This window comes from Petaurus breviceps, unplaced genomic scaffold (assembly GCF_028583685.1).
Source record: "Petaurus breviceps papuanus isolate PSGF00001 unplaced genomic scaffold, PetGlider_PUasm1.0 90845, whole genome shotgun sequence".
Taxonomy (NCBI): Eukaryota; Metazoa; Chordata; class Mammalia; order Diprotodontia; family Petauridae; genus Petaurus; species Petaurus breviceps.
In genome coordinates, this window is record NW_027187359.1 from 13,026,472 (window position 1) to 13,045,029 (window position 18,558).

Here is an 18,558-nt window from a genome sequence, read left to right on the forward strand (position 1 = left end):
AGGAGTAAATTACTTGCCCAGGGACATATAGCTAGTTAAGCATCTGAGGCCAGATTTGAGCTCAGGAAGATGAGTCTTTCTGACTTCAGGCCTGGTGCTCTATCCACTGTGCATCGTGCTCCCTGTGTTGTCTTACCAAGGAACCATCATCTCCTTATTGCTTTGATTTCTGTAGTAGGCATAATATGCATGATGATAACCCTGTAATTTCTATTGAAAAAGCATCTATTGCTGAGGCCCAAACATGTCACCTCAGTTTCCTCATCTGTAAAAAGAAGGGGAAAAGTCTTTAACAAAGTTCCTTATGCTTTCTCCTTCCTGTTTGGTCTGAAGGTCAAATCCGGCACAGCCTGTTTTTGTAAGGCCTTCTAGCTAAGAATGGTCATTAAAATGTAAAAACCATTCTTAGTGGATGTGTTATATAAGAATAGGCATCTGGCCAGATGTGACCCTCCGGCAGCAGTCTGCCCACCACCGGATTGGATAGATAACCATCAGGGTTAAGATTGATGAATGTTGGGGCCTTGTGCCTGATGCTGTACATTCCAGGATAGTTATTCCATTTAGTTTCCACTATAGTTCACTATTTCCCTGTGTCCCCTCTCAGGAAGGGAAACAAAGTGAGGTCCATCAGTCTGAGACGGGAAATGTTCTCTTCTTGTTTGAAAAGCTCTCTGAAGGCCCAGGGAATCTGGTATTAGAACTTTACTCACTTCCCAGCACATGTGTACAAAAAACTTCCATTCAACAAAACCCAACTAACTTGAAAAAATATTTATACAAATATACACATATGTATGTATTCAAAGTATTAAACATGTGTGTATATAGTGAATACATTAGTGTGTATATACACACACAAAGATGTGTGTATATATATATTTCAAATTATTTAGGCTTTGTTGAGAGGAAGTATATATGTCTATACACAGACATACATATATGCAATATACATGTAATATAAACATAACACATATGTATACATATACACAGACATATATATATACACACACACAGATGCAGGAGAAATAAGCAAGTCATTGGGATTTAACTAATAATTTCTTGGAGCTGCCATAAAATCAGTCAGTATATACTGAAACATATCTTCAACATCTATTTTTGTTCAATTATTTCAGTCATGTCTCTGGATAGAATCATAGGAACATAGATGTAGAGATGAAAAGGTCTTCAAAAGCCTAGTCCAACCTCATCATTTTACAAAGATGGGGTTTTCAGCATCTATAATCCCACATAAGTTATTATACATTCTTCTCCTTTGCATACAGGAAGGACTGTTCTTCCTGCTGCTTGCCACCATAACTCCATCTCTTCTTTCCATACCTTTGCAGTGGTTGCCCCCCTCCCCACCTCCCAGTTTTGGAACACCCTCTCTCTTCACCTCTGTTTTTTCTTTAAAATGCCTAATTTCCTTCAAAGCTCTTAAGTACCACCTTCTACATGTAGCCTTTCCTGATCTCCTAGCTACAGTGCCTCCCCTCCCTACAAAAAATTACCTTGTATCTATTTTGTATGTATAAACGTTGTTTCCTGATGAAATATAAAGTCCCAACAGGCAGAAACTATTTCCTTTTGCCTTTGTATTTCCAGGGCCTAGAAGAGTACCAGAGTACCTATAGTAGGCATTTAATAAATGCTTGTTGATTAATTGATTGAGGTTCATCGTGGTGCATATGTGTACTAGAGGGCTTTCTGAATTCAAGGCAGCTTTAATTATACTCGGTAGACTCTGCTTACTAAACAGAATATAGTCTCTTTACTAAGGCAGGAAATCAGATCATCCAATTAATCACAACATCCCATTCCCAGAATATCCTGGTAAATGGAAATTTCACTGCATTAACAACATCTTTTCCTAGCACAAGTCAAAGCTTTGTCCATATATACAAACAGAATCTGTTGACTTCTAATAGTCTTTATTTGGTCTGCAAACGGCTCTCCCTCCTCATCTCCGGTGTCATGGCAGCCAGAAAACACCCAGAGGTTTCCCCATTGGCTCTGTTTCTGTTACAAAGGGAAAACAAAAGGAAAATAAAAACAAACAACAAATGTGCAACTTCAAATCTCTCTCTCTCTCTCTCTCTCTCTCTCTCTCTCTCTCTCTCTCTCTTTCTGAACCAGGAGAAGGCACCAGCTTGTGCTGGAAGGAATTTCATTATCATTATGGTTGAGAACACAGAGGATTTTCCCCCCCTGTAGCTTGTGATCTCTGAGGCACTACTCAGCGTGTCATCTGTTTTTCCATCCTCTCCGAGAGGGCCACTCCTATTCTCTGCATGTGGCTCTGTTTCTACCTTGCACTCCAGGATGCCTTCCTAGGCCTCCCACAGTTTTCCATATCTTGAATTATTCCCTTCTGGGCAAGTGCTTCATGCCTGCCCAGAGTTGGTTCCAAATGAGTCTGTCCATGGAGATCTGCTCATGAGAACACCATGTCCCAACGCTGGCTCACGACTGATGTCTCGCAAGGGTTGATGACCATCTCCCTGCTGTCTTCACTGCCATCTCCCATTATGTCCGTATCTAGGCAGAGGCGGGAGGCCATGTGCTTGATGCGGGGGCCGGACTTAGCCCATCGCTAACAAAAGCAAAGAGGACAGAGAATGAGCTGGGATCTTGCTAACTAATGACCCTTTTCCCTATCAACAGCTCCATGAGCTATGGCCTAATCAAAAACGCTTAAGGGATTCGGCTGGGGCCTTCTAGGGAATTGATCTCACACAGTAATAAAGTGGCAACTAATTGCTCAAGCAAGCGCAGGTTGTTGTTTTCCTTTTTTAAAATTAAAACACACACACACACCCCGAGTCAATATGTCTGCCAGGAAAGCTTATTAGCAGAAGATCTCTTACCTGGGAATAGGCTTTGGGGTGGAAAGTAATTCACAAAAAATCATTCAAAGAAACTTTATATCAGCGAGTGCATGGGTGATGGGAGGGGGAGAGGACAAGAGATTTAGACCTGGAAGGAACTTTGGAAATCATCAGATACAACCTCCTCATTTTACAGATGAGGAAACTGAGGCTTAGAGATATGTGTTTTCCCCAATATGACTTTCCCAAGGTCATGTAGGGATTAAGAGGTGGAGAAGGTAGTGAACCCAGGTCCCCAGACACCAAACCTTTTACACTGCAACATGCTCTGAGATACGGAGATAGTGGGTATGGAGATTGCACAGAGTAGCTCTGCTATGAGGAGCTCTCTCTACGATGGGTCAGGGGGATGGGAGTAGGGGAAAGGAAGAGGAAAGGGGTGGGATCGAAAGAATTGGGTGCCCAAAGGTCACTCAGTTTCTGCTTGCATTCAGTGAAGTGCCAGCTTCAAGATGACACATCCTTCAGTGCTCAAGACCAAATGCATCCTATGCTGGGAGGAACCAGGAAGCATAAAGCCATTATCCATTTATTAAAATAGCATTTAGCACCAGAGTACCAAGTCTTTTGATAAGCATGTGCCTAGATTGTAAACCCCTTGAATACAGGGGCTATGCCATAATAACAATACATTTTTATACTACATTTACAGTTTCCAACCCTATGAGGTTAGTAATACAAACGTTACTATCACCAGTTTTTGGGGGGCAGGGGAGGAGAGTGGTTGAACCTGTAATTTTATTGGTTTAGGGCAGAGGGGACAAACACAAGGCCCTCAGATGACACAAAATTAAAAAAAATAAAAATACAACAGAACATAGTTAAGGTTAATACGTGGTTTTCTAAGTCACTATGTGAGTAACAGGTAAATTTCTTTATTTTCCCTACCCCCTCCCTGCACTAGCTATGGCTCCTATTACATACAAATACGTATGTATGTATGTATGTATGAATGTATGTATGTGTATATATGTGCATACCTACACACATATGTGAGTGCATAAAATCATTCTATACATACTTCTATCAGTTCTTTCTCTGAACTGCAGCTAGCATCTTCCTTCATATGTCCTTTGTAGTTAATTTAGGTATTTACAATAGTCAAAATGACTTATTCACTCAATGGAAATGCTTCTTTTATTCCATAAATTAGAAATTAAATAAATTAAAATTTAAAAAGAGGGATAATGGCCAGGGAAAAAAAAGTGAGCAGCAGGTATTCCTATGTATGGTTGAGTGGCCCCCATTTCTAGTGGTGTTTTTCACCACAGGGTTAGACAACTCCATATACCAATGTAGGTCAGAAACTATTCAGTAACTCGAGTCTTAGTTATCTAGCCATTGAGTGATAAAATGACTTAACCACAGTCAGAAAGCATTCAGAGGGTAGAACCTGAACCCAAATTTTCCTATCACCCTACCCACAGAAGCTGTTCCAAACTTTCTCTTTTCTCCTCAAGCTTCCCACATCCCACCTTCCCCTACCTCTCAGCTGAGGGTCTCACATCTTGTTTTACTCAGAAAACTGAGGTCTTTTGCCTTGAACTCCTTCTTTTCTCTTCATTTTAAAACACCTTGAACTCATTTTCTGTTTTCTCTTCCTTTTCTCTAGTATCTGATAAGGAGATGGTGCTTCTTCCTAAAACCAGTTTTTTCTCCATGTGCCTTTGATACTATCTCTTCCCATCTTCTCTGGAAGATTGAGCCCTCAATCATTCCTTCTCTCTAATCTTCAATCTCTCCCTATCTACTGGTTCCTTCCCTACTGCCTTAAAACATGCCTGAATCTCTCTGATTCCTAAAATACTTCCACTAGACCCTATAATTCCCTCAAGCTATTCTCCATATCTCTTTTCCCTTTCTCAGTCAAACTGCTTGAAAATGTCTACACTACCTGCCTTTGCTTCCTCTCCTTAGTTCTTTGCAATCTGGCTTTCAACCTCATCACTCAAATGAAACTGTTGTCTCCAAAGTCACAGACAATCTCTTAATTGCCCAATTTTCTTGACCATGTTTGAAACTGTGCACCACAGTGTCCTCCTGTATATTCTTTCTTCTGGGTTTTCATTACACTATTTTCTCCTGGTTCTCCTCCTGTCTCTCTGACAGATCCTTCTTAGTCTCCTTTGGTGGGGTTAGCATCTATTGGATGCCCACTAGCTTTTCATTTTCCCGCTTTCTTTTTTCTAATATTGTCATTTTCTTTCCTTTCCTTTCCTTCTCCCAAGCCTATGACCAAGGTTCCCTGGTAGAACCCAATATTTTTTCCCCTATAAAATAGTATTTTATTTTTTTCTAATTACATGTAAAGATAGTTTTCAACATTCATTTTTACAAATTTTTGAGTTCCAAATTTTTCTCCCTCTGTTCCTTTCCTCTCCCCTCCCCAAGAAGGCAAGCAATCTGATATAGGTTATATATGTGCAATCATGGAAACATATTTCCACATTGGTCATATAGAACCTAATATTTTGAAGCATTACTGCTAGGCCTTGTAATAGACCCACTTGGCCCTCACCTGTTTATCATCTCCTTCCTTGCAAGGAGAGAGCTGCACCTGAGAGCCTGGGAAAAGCATGTGCACCGACAAACACAGTTGCTGCTGGCAGATCTGCTGAGCATAGGTATAAGCCCATTCCTGAAAAGAAGGGAAAGAAATGAAGGAGGACTCAAATTTGGAAACACCTTAATCCTGAAGGCTGGAATATCCTGAGGAATAGAAAGAGCAGGAGAAGTAGCAGGGAAAGAAAGGGGAGGAGGAGAAAGAAAAGGAGGGGCTGGGGGATGGAAATGGTGGTAAGGACGACAGTGATGATGGGTCAGACTTGGGTTTGGGAAGGTCTTTGCATGTAGAGCCCTATCAATAGTTAGCAATAGTCAATCCCTTCCTTGAATTTACTTGCTCCAAATAAAGGTTCTGAGTAGTGAAATGGGTCACATATTGAGAGGTATTCATCAAAGGGAAGGACAGAGAAAGACAGCAGAGAAAAAGAGGAAAGGGAGGAAGAGAGAGACAAAGAGACAGAGACAGAGAGAGATGAGAGAATAAGGGGAAAAGATGGTGGTGTGGTGGGGGGAGACTTTCAACGATGAGCCACTCTAAATAAGAAAGATCAATGGAAATAAACCCACACCTCCTCTCTCTTCAAGTCTTTTTCCTTTCCAATATATCCTCCATACAGCTGCAAAATTTACATTTCTCAAACATAAACCAGACCACATCACTCTCTTGCTGAAGAAACTCTAGTGGCTCCCTATTACCTCTCTTATAAAATATGATCTCCTTTGTTGAGTATTTAAAGCCCTTCACAACTAGACTTCAATCCATCTTTCTAGATTTATTTCACATTACTATCTTTCATATGTTCTATTCCCCAACAAAGTTGGCCAACTCTCTAATCTCTGAACTTAGAATTCCCTTTCTTGCCTCTGTATCTTTGCACAGGCTCTCTTCCAAAACTGGAATATTCTCTTCACCATTGCCTCTTGGAATTCATATCTTCCTTTAAGGAAGGTACCATCTCATAAAGGGAGACTTTCTCAATCTCACTCCCCAGTTGTTAATGTTTATCCACAAAATTACATTTATTTATCTATGTACTGTTGAATGCCTCTGTAGTTAAATGTAAGCTCCTTGAGGTTAGGGACAATTTCTTTTTTGTCTTTGTATATCTAGAATTCAGAACAGTGCATTGTACAAAGTCCTTATGATCTGGATTTAATTGAACTAATGGCTAGAGGAAACTTAAAGGCCATAGAATACAATGCTATTCTTTGACAGATGAAGAAAATGAGAAAAAAGATTAAATATTTACATATACTCATAAAAATATGATTATTACTATTACTGTTACTATTGTTAATAAGAATAAGAACACATAGTGGCATTTATATCATATTTTTAAGTTTTGCAAAGTCCTTTCCATATGATACTATCTCATTTGATCTTCACCTGGGAGGTAGGTTCTAATACTATCCCAACTTTACACATAAAGAAACTGAGGCTAAATGAGTGTAAGTGACTTGTCCAAGGTCACACAGCTAGGAAGTGTCCAAGGCTGGATCTGAAATCAGGTCTTTTTGATTCTAGGCCAAGCACTCTATCTACTGCACCACCCAGCTTCATAATTAAGATTTGAACCCAGGTGCTCTGAAAATCCAATCCAGCATCTCTCAGAATTCCGAGCTGATGCATTTCAGCTCCTTAATCCCTTTTTCACAGGGCTAAGCCTAAGGATTGGTAAAAGATTTTCTGACAGTCTGAAAGGAAGAGAAATTTATGTCATTTATCTAGGAAAATAGTTATATTTATACTATATCTTTCATGTGAAAATCCTCAATTCTCTTTAAATGGTTCACTGTTCTTAATTCTCTGGCAAGATGAGAATGGGGACAAAGGTGGGTAACATGGGAAACCCAACCCTGACAAGATTCTTCCTTTCTTCTTGTAAAATGTGGATAATTCAGGGAACTGCCCCTTCTTTTCTTTACACTGGTGAGATTAAGATAATTAATCCAAGATTATAGACTAAAAGGGACCCTTAGAGGTCATCTATCCCAATCTAGTAATACTGAGGAAAATGAAGCCAAGAAAGGTGAGCTGATTTCCATTTTTAAAACTTCTTTAAAACATTTTTTTATTTTCAGTTTTAAATTCTCTCCTTCCCTTTACTCTCTCCACCACCCATTGAGAAGGTAAGACATATTCAATCCAGTATATATATGAAGTTATACAAGATATATGTTCTGTATCAACCATGTTCTAGGAAAAACAGCAAGCAAAATAAAGGGAAAAAATGCTTTAATCTGCACTGTATGTCCATCGGGTCTTGGGCAAACAACAACAATTTGGAGGGTGATAGCATTTTATATTATGAGTCCTTTGGATTTGTGATGGATCATTGTATTGATCAGAGTTACTAAGTCTTTCACAGTTGACTGTCTTTCCAATATTGCTGTTACTGTAAATTATTCTCCTAGTTCTGGTCACTCCATATTGTACCATTCCATATATCTTCCCATGTTTTTTTTTTCTTTTGCAACTATCTTCTTCATTTCTTATAGCATAATGCTACATATTCCATCACATTCATATACCATAACTTATTCATCCATCCCCCAGTTGAGGGTATCCCTTGTTTCCAATTCTTTGACATCACAAAAAAATAACTGCTATAAATGTTTTTCTACCAATGGATATTTTCCCTTGTCCTTTGATCTCCTTGGGGTATAAAACTAATAGTGGTATTATTGGGTATAAGGGTATGTACGGGTTTATAATCCTTTGGACATAGTTCTAAACTATTCTCCAGAATGGTTGAACTAGTTCACAGCTCTACCAACATGACTATACCTATTTTCTTACATCCCCTCCAGAATGTTATTCTCCTTTTCTGTCATCTTATCCAATCTGATGGGTATGAGTTGGTACCTCAAAGTTGTTTGAATCTGTATTTCTCTAATTATTGATGTTTTAGAGTATTTTGATATGACTATTGATAACTTTGATTTCTTCCGCAAAAAATTGCCTGTTCATATACTTGGACTATTTATTAGTTGGGGAATGGTTCCTATTTTTTAAAATAAATTTTTATAAATTTGATTCATTTCCTTGTATTTTTGAGAAATGAGACTTTTATTGAAGAAACTTGCTGCTGCAAAATTCCCTCTCCCCCTTCTCCAGTTTCCTCCTTCTCTTCTAATTTTGGCTGTGTTTTTTTTTTGTTTGTACAAAATTTTTTTAATTTTATGTAATTAAAATCATCCATTTTACCCCTTGTGAATCTCAATATTATCTCTTATTTGGTTGTGACCTCTTCCCCAGTCCATAGATTTGAGATAATTTCTTCCATGCTCCCCTAACTTGCTTATGATATTATCCTTTATGTTTAAATCATGTACTCATTTAGAGTTTGTCTTGGTATACAGTATAAGATATTGGTCTATGTCTAGTTTCTCCTTTCCAGTTTCATACTATTTTTTCGTTAATTCCCTTGACAGTCTTGACCTTTTGTTCCTCCAGGTGAGTTTTGTTATCATCCTCCAGGTTCTATAAAGTAATTCTTTAGTGGTTTGGTTGGTACAACACTGAATAAGTAAATTAATTTAGGTAGTATTGTCATTTTTATTATATTGACTCAGTCTATGCATTAGCATATTTTCCAATTATTTGAATGTTTTTATTTGTGTGAAAAGTGTTTTGTAATTGTGTTCATATACTTTTATGCCCTGTATTAGGGTCAATATTTGTAAAGGTGCCATGTACAAATTTTTTTTTAAAAGGCATATTACGTTCTATTCCCATTCAATATTCTCCAGAGAACTATCATATCTAACTTTTCTAAAATTCTATTCATCTTCTTCACTTCTTTCTTATTTATTTTATAATTATATCTGTCTAGATCTGAGAGAAGTAAATTGAGGTCCCCCACTAGCATAACCTTACTATTTCCTCCTGTAATTAATTTAACTTTTTCTTCAAGAATTTAGATGATATGCCTATATGCACATATACTCAGAATTCAATTTCACATGCTTTTTTTTTCAATTGCAGAAGAATGTGTTGGGAATGCTTGACAAAAATTCTGGCTTCACTCTGCCATTTTGGGTTCTTCCCCCAAACCCATGAATGGACTTTCCCAAGGTTGGTCTCTCTGTCTCTGTCTCTCTGTCTCTGTCTCTCTGTCTCTCTCTGTCTCTCTTTCTCTCTCTTTCTCTCATACATGAAGGAAAGGAAGTTGTCAGGAACTATAAACTCTTCTTAGTCCATGTACTTCTTGCCCAGTCAGCTATTTTTTAAACAGTTAACAAAAAGAGACTTGCTTAGCCATAACAGGAGAAGGAAATTCCATGATGATATGTAACTAGAGGGCCTGGAGCCTGGAAAGCTCCCTTGTTCCTGGGTAGCCCATTGTCACCCTTGGGTACTTGAATTACCAGGAAGTGATACCAAAAACCTGAACCAAGCAAGTCTTGAGGATGGTTTCAATACCTTTTAAAGAAAAATTAGCAAAAGTTGCTCAAGGATAAAGGCTAGGATATTGTTCCCACTATAAAAATGCAAGTTTCTTGAGAGCAGGGTCTATTTTTCATTTTGTCACTGCTTCCTCAGCTCAGCCAGTTATTTTCAAGTGTTCTTCTCTATGAGCCCTGGGCCTAGACTGCTCTGGTCTTGGCTCTTTCCAGCCAGGTCAGGATCCAGGGTAGAAAGTTGCTTTGGCCAAATAAGTCTTTCTTGAATAATAAGTCAGTCTGATTCTCAGGCTTATCTATCATGTCCATTCTTGCTGCTATCCCAGATCCTGACCTTCTGACCTGTGGATTCTCTTGTCTATTTGATCTTTAGGTATGAGTGTTGATATGCATTCATTTGCCCCATGGAATCAATGTGGATATGCTGTTTTTATTGTTTTGATCTCCCTCATTATAGGCACCCTGATCTATGAGACACTGTCCCTCATCCTAACTTTAGGCCTCCAAACTGGTCTGCCCTTTCTACATAGATATTGGTCATCATCATCGTCATCATCATCATGAAATTATGTTACTCCAAATCTATGATTCTGTTAAGCCAAAAATACACATTTATCCCATCAGGATAAGGCTTCACTGAGCCATGGTCCCTTGTAAAACTTCTTAGTTTACTCTCTTCACTCTTCTGTGATGTGGGACAGCCTCACAATTCCAATTTTACAGATGGTGAAACAAGTGAAATAACTTATTTGAAGTCACAGGGCAAAACAGTGGTTGAGTAAAGAAATTGAACCTCTGGACCCAGAAGCTGCTAATTCACTTGGTCTGTCTTCCTCAGCAGCTCTGAACCTAGGCCTTCTCACAAGCTCTGAAATTTCTTCTCGATTTTCAGGTCACTGAAATGATGGGCTAACTGTATTCTTTCTTGCTTCTTCTCCCCAGTTCTAGAAGCCTCTGGGTAGGAAGTCAGAGAGCCCAATGTGGGGTCTTAGACTCTGAATATGAACATCTTCTGGAACATGTAGTAGTGTTGGATCATAGGCCCTGGAACTGACCTGACTGATAGGTGATCTGTTTCAACCCTGACCTTTTTTTAGATGGGAAACCCAAGACCCAGAGAGATTGAGAGTTGCCACACAGCTTTAGTTAAGTAAAAGAGATAGGATTTAAAATCTGGGTTCCTTGGTTTAAAAATTCACAAATAATTAATCAGTCACTAAATATCTATTAAGTGCTTACTATGTGCTGGTCTCTGTAGCAAGTGCCAGATATTCAAAGCAGAAGTGAAACAAATTCTTTTCCTCTAAGAGCTTATATTCTTTTGGGGGAGCTAGTATGTACAAACCTAAGGATATGTACAACAGATAGAAAATAATTTTAGAGGGCAAGTCACTCATTTTTGTTCAGTCGTTTTCCGTCATATCAGACTCTTCATGAACCCATTTGGGGTTTTCTTGTCAAAGACAGTAGAGTGGTTTGTCATTTCCTTCTTCAGTTTATTTTACAGATAAGTAACCGAGACAAACATGGTTAAGTGACTTACCCAGCTAGTAAGAGTCTGAGGACAGATTTGAATTCAGGTCTTCCTGACTCTAGGTCCTGAGCTCTAGCTACTATACCACCTAGCTGCCCTAGAAGTCACTAGCAGTTGGGGATGTTAGGAAAGGCTTCACATAGCTTGAGCTGAGCTGTGATAGAATGTAGGGATTCCAGGAGGTAGAGGTTAAGAGGGAGTTATATTCTAGGCATGGAGGACAACCAGAGAAAGGGGGTGAGGAATGTCATGCATGAGGCTCTGTAAGATGATCAGTTTGACTACAGTGCTTGGAAAGGAGTAAGGTGTGATAAGGCTGAAAAAGTGGGTTAAGGCTAGGTTGTGAAGGGCTTTAAATATTTAACAGAGTGAATGTAGGATCTTAGATGTAACAGGGAGTTACTGGATTGACTCCAGTGTAGGGGAGTGCTATGGTCATACTCATACTCGGAGGGACCTCTTGAGAGATCTGCATAACAATTAATTCTGCATCTTCCATAAATCATCAGTCAGAAAAGAGAAACCCAAGAGTCCAAACATCCAAAGTTTTTGTTTGTGCCCAATTCCTTTCCAGCTTCCCTTTTAGATCTGCCTGCTTCGGTAGGGAAGCCTACATGTTGGCAGTATCCCATAAGAAGGTGCCAAGGAGCTCTCCAAAGGCTGAGTAGCATTTTAACACCCGTACCCACACAGAACTGCTTCCAGAGGTATGAAGACAGGGAGAAGGCTGAGAATGTCAAGATGAATCCTTGGCTTGAGAAGGATTTTTATTTAAGCTGGCAAATAGAATTCTAATCATGACTTGGGACTGTTTTTGGAAGAGGGCCTTTTCTGGGAGGGGACACATCACTGTGATGCCTCTTCTGGGGACTCCAGTATTAAATGAAATATTGGAATGATTTTACCTTGAGTCAAGCCCATTGCCTAATCTCTCCTCCTCTCATGGAAGCCACAGCAAAGAGAGAAACTAAGGCAAAGATTGAATGTCTCAAAGAGGGAAAAAAAAAGGGAATGAGGACACTCCCACTAGGGTGAGGGGGGAATGCCCCAGCAGCATTTGTCAAAGTCTGGTTGGCTGCCCGTATGAAAAGATGCATGAAACACTGATCTCAGCCCTCACACTTGGTTTCCCATCAGCAGGTACTTTACTGGCAATTACATAATTCAGCCTGACCACACTCCTGAGAAACATTGATCAGTGGCCACACTATGAGGAAGGGAGGGAAGAAAGGAACTGTGCTCCTGGCCCAGGATATGGGGCAGAGGGCCTGCAGTCTAAGAGGTTTCCGATTCTCATTCTGCAGCTTGTCAAGCTTCCTGGAAAAGCCCATGATGAATGGGTTTATTAAATGAGTCCTGGAGTCAGAAATTGACTCCAGGAAGACAGCGGTGCCTGCACTATCTGGTGTTGCCTCTGGCTTAGATCCAACAGGGAACTGACCTGAAGCTCTCTTATAACATCTTTATCTTGGGGGAAGTTGGTCAAATGACAATCATTTATTGGTATCCCCTCTCCTTCTTGCACATATGTATACACTCCCATGAGTGCACATAGGCATCAACACACTTACTACTATGTTGTTGAAAGAAAAATTAAATCCTTTAACAAAGGCAAGACCAGAGGGAGAACACTTCTGGGAGTCCAGCCAGGGTGGAAGTTGTACCCTCAGTCAGTGGGAGCAAGTAACAGCAGATGGGGTAGGGAGCTGGTCACATTCACAACGCCCTTCCTTTTCATTCATTCCATTTTCATTTCTTTTTGTTTGTTCTGTTTTTCCATTCTATTAAATTTTTTTTCAATGAACAAAAATCCACATTCTCTCTCCTCTTATCTCCTCCCCTTCCAATTGAGAAAGAAAAACAAAAAACAAAACCCCATTACAAACATACATAGTAAAGCAAAACAAATTTCCCCATTGGCTATTTTTAAAAAATTATGTCTCGGCACCCTGAATCCACCACTTCTTTTTCAGGAGGTATGTATTCATCATGTTTCATCATGAATACTCTAGAGTCATGGTCATTCAGCCAATCGAATTTCTAAATTTTTCATGGTTCTCTGTCTTTACAATACTGCTGTTATCGAACACGTTTTCCTCCTGGTTCTGCTGCCTTTACTCTATATCAGTTAATACCTGTTTTCTAAGGCTTCTCTGAAGCCACTCCCTTTGTTATTTCTCATAGCACAAGAGTATTCCATCACATTTATGTATCGTAACTTCTTCCAACATTTCCTAATTTCCTGGGCACCCTTGATTTCCAATTCTTTGCCACCACAAAAAGAGCTGCTATAAACATTTTTGTACATGCTCATCAGCATTTGTTTTGCTTAGGACTAATCTCTCCCTTGTTATACCCTTCCCCTTATTTCCCCCTCTCCCTTCTCCCCTTTTCCTCCTGTTTTCTTGGTGAATTAATATATTTCTATGCCCAGCTCTGCATGTGTGTGTGTGTGTGTTTGTAGCCTTCCATCCTTTGACCAGTTCAATGAAAGTGAATCTCAAGTGTCATGTGCTCTGTCCACTCCCTCCTCCTGGTTTGTAAAGACTTTTCATAGCACACTCGAATCATGTGAGATAATTTCCCTCATCCTTCCTTTCCCTTTTCTCTTTAGTGTATTTGTCTTCCCTTCCCTATCCATTCATCCTTTTAGGATCATTAAAACACACCAGAACTATTCCCAGGCCCTTTGTTTAATCAGGCTCCCTCGATGACCCCTGATGATAATGAAGTTCTGGGGGGACTTGCATATCCTCTCTCCATATTCTCTCTTTAGTCCCTGTATTATTGTCCACTCTGTTTCCCAGATTAAGGCCGCACAGCTGCTGCTTCTTTCTGAACTTGCTCCTTATTTAGAACATAGCAGATAATGAGCCCTATCCTTTCTTATCCTGGAGTGCCATGCCTAAAGGTAGGTCTTTTCTTAGGCAGGTCTGGTTCCGTGATTCAGAATTGGGCAGTAAGCAAAAAAGTTGATAACTAGTATCTGGTAACATCCCTGGTAATATACTCTCCCTGCTCAGGAATGTTCTACATGGCTATTCCTGGCTCAATCTTATCCCTAGTGACCACAGATTTGTCTCCTTCAAGCTGACATGGTCTGGACAAATGACTCACTGTGATTTTTTTTTCTTGGATTTCCTATATTTGTTGTGTTTTCACTCAACAAACACTGCTTAAGCACCTCCCACATGCAGGGCATTATGCTAGGTGATGTCCATGTAGAGATGAGTGACTATGTAACTTCCAATAAAGACCTTAAGGTCTAATGGGGAAAAGAAGATAAGGCATGCCTACAAATACTATGGCAAACATATAAAATAATGGTATATAATAATATAAAATAAAATAATGAAAGTCCAGAAAAAAGTTCAAAAAGGAACTTGATGAAGAAACATCATTTTCAGGGAGTGAGGGCGTGGGGAATCAGGAAAAGCTTCATGGAGAAGGTGGTATCTGAGTTGAGCCTTGAAGGAAAGAAATTTTTTAACATACTGAGATATGGAAGGAGCATGCCAACAAAAATACATTCAGCCTTCTTTTTGAAATGACCTCTTATTCCTTCCTATTCACAAATACTCTAGGGGGAGGAAGTATTTCATCAAAGGACTCCAGGGACACTAGAGACTAAATGCTCAAAGTACTTAATTCTTTGAAGTGACAATGTAATAACTTTACTGATTACTGAGCAGCAAAGTTATTGACTCAGTGGATCTTTCATAAAGAATGACCCCAACCCTGGCCTTTCTTCTCTTCCTATTTGAAGACTAGATCAGTACTATGCCAGCCAACTCTGGAGGATTGACTCCCTTTCCCCCACCCTTTGAGAAATGGTGGACTATATAAGCAGATGTAAGCTGAAGACTTAAGCAAGTCTGGGCCTTAGTTTTTTCTTCCATTTTATTTCTTTCCTGAATATAGATGACTGAACAGTGATAATGTGATGGACATGTCCAACCTTGCAGATCATATTGTGAGTTCTAGAAGGTAACAGTTCGTGGGTTCTCAGTCAGGACCTACTGTACTTTGGGAGGAATCCTCTGTAAATTCATTAACACTTCATGGAGATTCCCCACCCCCTTACTCCATGACACCATGAACCTGACCTCCTGGCCCAAGTAGAAGACAAAAACCTGGTGGAAACAGTTTGGACAATACGCAGCAAAAGTGAAATGTAAGGTGTCTGGTCTGCATTCCTGAAAAATGATTTATGTTTTTTTTAATGTCTTTTAAGTCCCGCCTTCCTTGGAGAATATGACAATAATTATAAATTACTGTATTCTATTTTAAGTCTTTAGTCAAAGCTTGCTCAGGAATCTTTTTATTAAGTACTCATGTGAAAATGAAATAAATAGCTATTTCATATATGATTCACCTAATTCATTGATCAGGTGCTTTCATTCCTCCTTTTCAGTGGAGACCCTAGACATAGACAAAACCTAAGTTTTAATCATATTAAACCTAAGCTTTTCCTTGCAGTACTGCCTTAGAAGTATAAAGAATAAATAATGCACAAAGAAGACCCTGACCCTTATTTTAGGTTGCCAAGCTCCTCAAGGACTGCATGTGATCCATGCGTGTGCATCCAGTGCTGAGAAGAGCTTCTTAGTGGAGGGTGTCAGGGTACAAAGCCCCAGCCTCTTAGGTCTAGCAGTGATTCTTATTTTTTTTTGCTTTTTTTTTGGAGAGCAATTGGGGTTAAGTGACTTGCCCAAGGTCACATGGCTAGTTTTGTGTTAAGTGTCTGAGGCCAGATTTAAACTCAGGTCCTCCTGACTCCAGGGCCAGTGCTCTATTCACTGCACCACCTAGCCGCCGATTCTTATTCTTTCTCTTCCATAAGTCCAGGTTCTTGAAGGATAACACTTCTATAATTTCTGGCAGTAATGGCCCAGTTCTGAACTGGCATCTGGAAACTCCTCTGTTTTAAAAAACAAGTATGTGTGAAGAAGGCATTTTTAAATGCTTTTTAGTCACTGACAGTTCATGAGGGTGTCAACTAATGAAGGCCTTTTGATTTCATGCTTGGATCTCAGCTTCTTCATAGGAACCATAGAGAGATAAACCATTTCCAACTATACTCTATATCTTATGGAATGTACCTGTTATTATTCTTTACCATTGCTAAGTGAAGTAATACTTGCTTGGTCCAGAAGTACTGCTAGAGGTTTCTGACTTATTTATCATGTGCTCCAAGGATGTCTATTGATCCTTTTCCTTTTTTCAAAAGAAAATATTAACCTTTCCATGGTTGCTTTAAGGAGGTGGACTCTGCCATGAGTTCCTATTGTACAGATTGTTATGGTAATGCTTTCCAAATCTGGAGAGTATTTTATAGTCCCAAAAGTATACATAAAGACTAGTATTGTGTAGGTGTTAATTGCTCCAAATGGGTGACTTCAAGATGCTAGTAAGTTGAACTTAACATAGTCATGCACAGCCTTCTTGGTGATATCTTCATGTGCCTTGCCTAAAGCAGGTATTTGTAGGTGTTGCCTTCATCAATTAGCTATGGATCCAAGTTCAAAGTCTTTTGTCTGTCTTTCTCTGGCATACGTAAAGAACTGTATCCTGATCAAATGCAACTATCACTTGGATATCATTTAAGAACAATTCCACGATATGAAGAGGCTATTTAATGTGGTTTTCAGTGGAGTCTTATAATTATGATTATAATTACATAAAATAATTGGCTATTAAGTTGTTTTGGTTTAATTTTGAAGGGATAATAATGTATTTAAGATTAGACAGGACTATATTGGACTTAAAATTATCTCCCTGAAAATTCTATATCTTTTATCAATTGTTCTTGACATTACTCTGTTGGTATTATATTTTACACAGGGAACAGTTTTCCATGCGGGTATATTATTATTATTTAGGACTCACTGGGGATTAGCAGGTTGTACAAGATGGGAACCATAAAAATTGTCTGTTTAGATTGGAACAGATGGAGGATATTCACAATCTCTCTTATATGCATTTCTTTCCTCAAGGAGAGTTTTCAGACATTTCTTGAATTATGGAAGATATTTGTGGGTTAGGGTAGGCAGGAGGGGCCCCAAAGGTGCTGGGGTGGAGAGAGATTGATAGAGACAGATAGACAGAGATGGAGACAGAAAGTGAGGGGGAGAGACAGAGAGAGAGAGAAAGAGAGAGAGAGAGAGAGAGAGAGAGAGAGAGAGAGAGAGAGAGAGAGAGAGAGAGAGAGAGAGAGAATAATGAATAATTCAGCTAAGGAAGATAGGAGGGACAGGTAGACTGGAGGTGACAAGGAAAATGAGAAACAAATCTAAGGAGGGAAAAGTTTCCTTTGTGACCATCATAAATCATCCTAGGCAAAGCTATTTTCCAAAGGGACTCTGCAGGTAATACTGGCCATTGTTGGAGCAGAGCTCCATGAGTGGGTAATGGGTTGGTCTAAAAGTAAATGAGACATTAGGGGTCAAATCCTACCTGCAATAGATGAACCAGCACACAGAAAAACCAACTGACTTATTTTGATGGCTTTCAGGATCAATACCAATCACTACAGTTAGATTGATTATGTAGCAATCCATATTAATCATAGTGACAGATGAAATAAATGGATCAGTTATGCCATGACCCTTCTCGTTTTGAACCTGAAAACAGTCTGTATTTGAGGCATCTAGGTCCTATAAAAATACTTCAAGGGGGAATATCTGATAGACTGGCTTAAATCTATCATATATTCTCTAATATATGCCAAGAAAACTGATGGGCTTGAAGAAATTCTCTGGCTCAGTGAGAGAAGACTTTGGCTCTTGCTCAAGTAACCTTTCATTACCCATCCATGAAATCTGCCTCTCTTGTAATCCCTCTCCAAATTCAATTCAATAAGCATTTTATTGAGAGTTTACTATTGTGTGCTTGGTACCATGCCAGGAACTAGGGAATCAAATGACTAAAGAAGAACAGTCCCTTCCCTCAAAAAGCTTATATCCTACTGAGAGAAAACACAGACACAGCAAAACATGTACAAAATATATGGGAGTAAAAAGAAAGTAATTTCTGAAGTGGGAGAGAGCATTAACACCTGGGGAGATCAGGAGAAACCTCCCAAGGCAGGGAACACTTGAGCTGTGCTTTGAAGGAAGTTAGGAAATTTTCTCATTAGATGTGAGGAAATAGAACATCCCA

At 39.3% G+C, this 18,558-nt stretch overlaps 1 protein-coding gene across 1 annotated transcript in view; it reads right to left on the reverse strand.

Annotated features, from left to right (window-relative positions):
* Positions 1-1,755: 1,755 nt before the first annotated feature.
* Positions 1,756-18,558, reverse strand: part of GALNT14 (polypeptide N-acetylgalactosaminyltransferase 14) — a 335,202-nt gene continuing 318,399 nt past the window's right edge. The window contains exons 14-15 of the mRNA XM_069072142.1: positions 5,410-5,529; positions 1,756-2,596 (exon numbers count right to left, since the gene is read on the reverse strand). Coding sequence (XP_068928243.1) covers positions 2,438-2,596; positions 5,410-5,529 — 279 coding nt within the window. The 3' untranslated portion in view covers positions 1,756-2,437. The remainder of the gene's footprint in view (positions 2,597-5,409; positions 5,530-18,558) is intronic.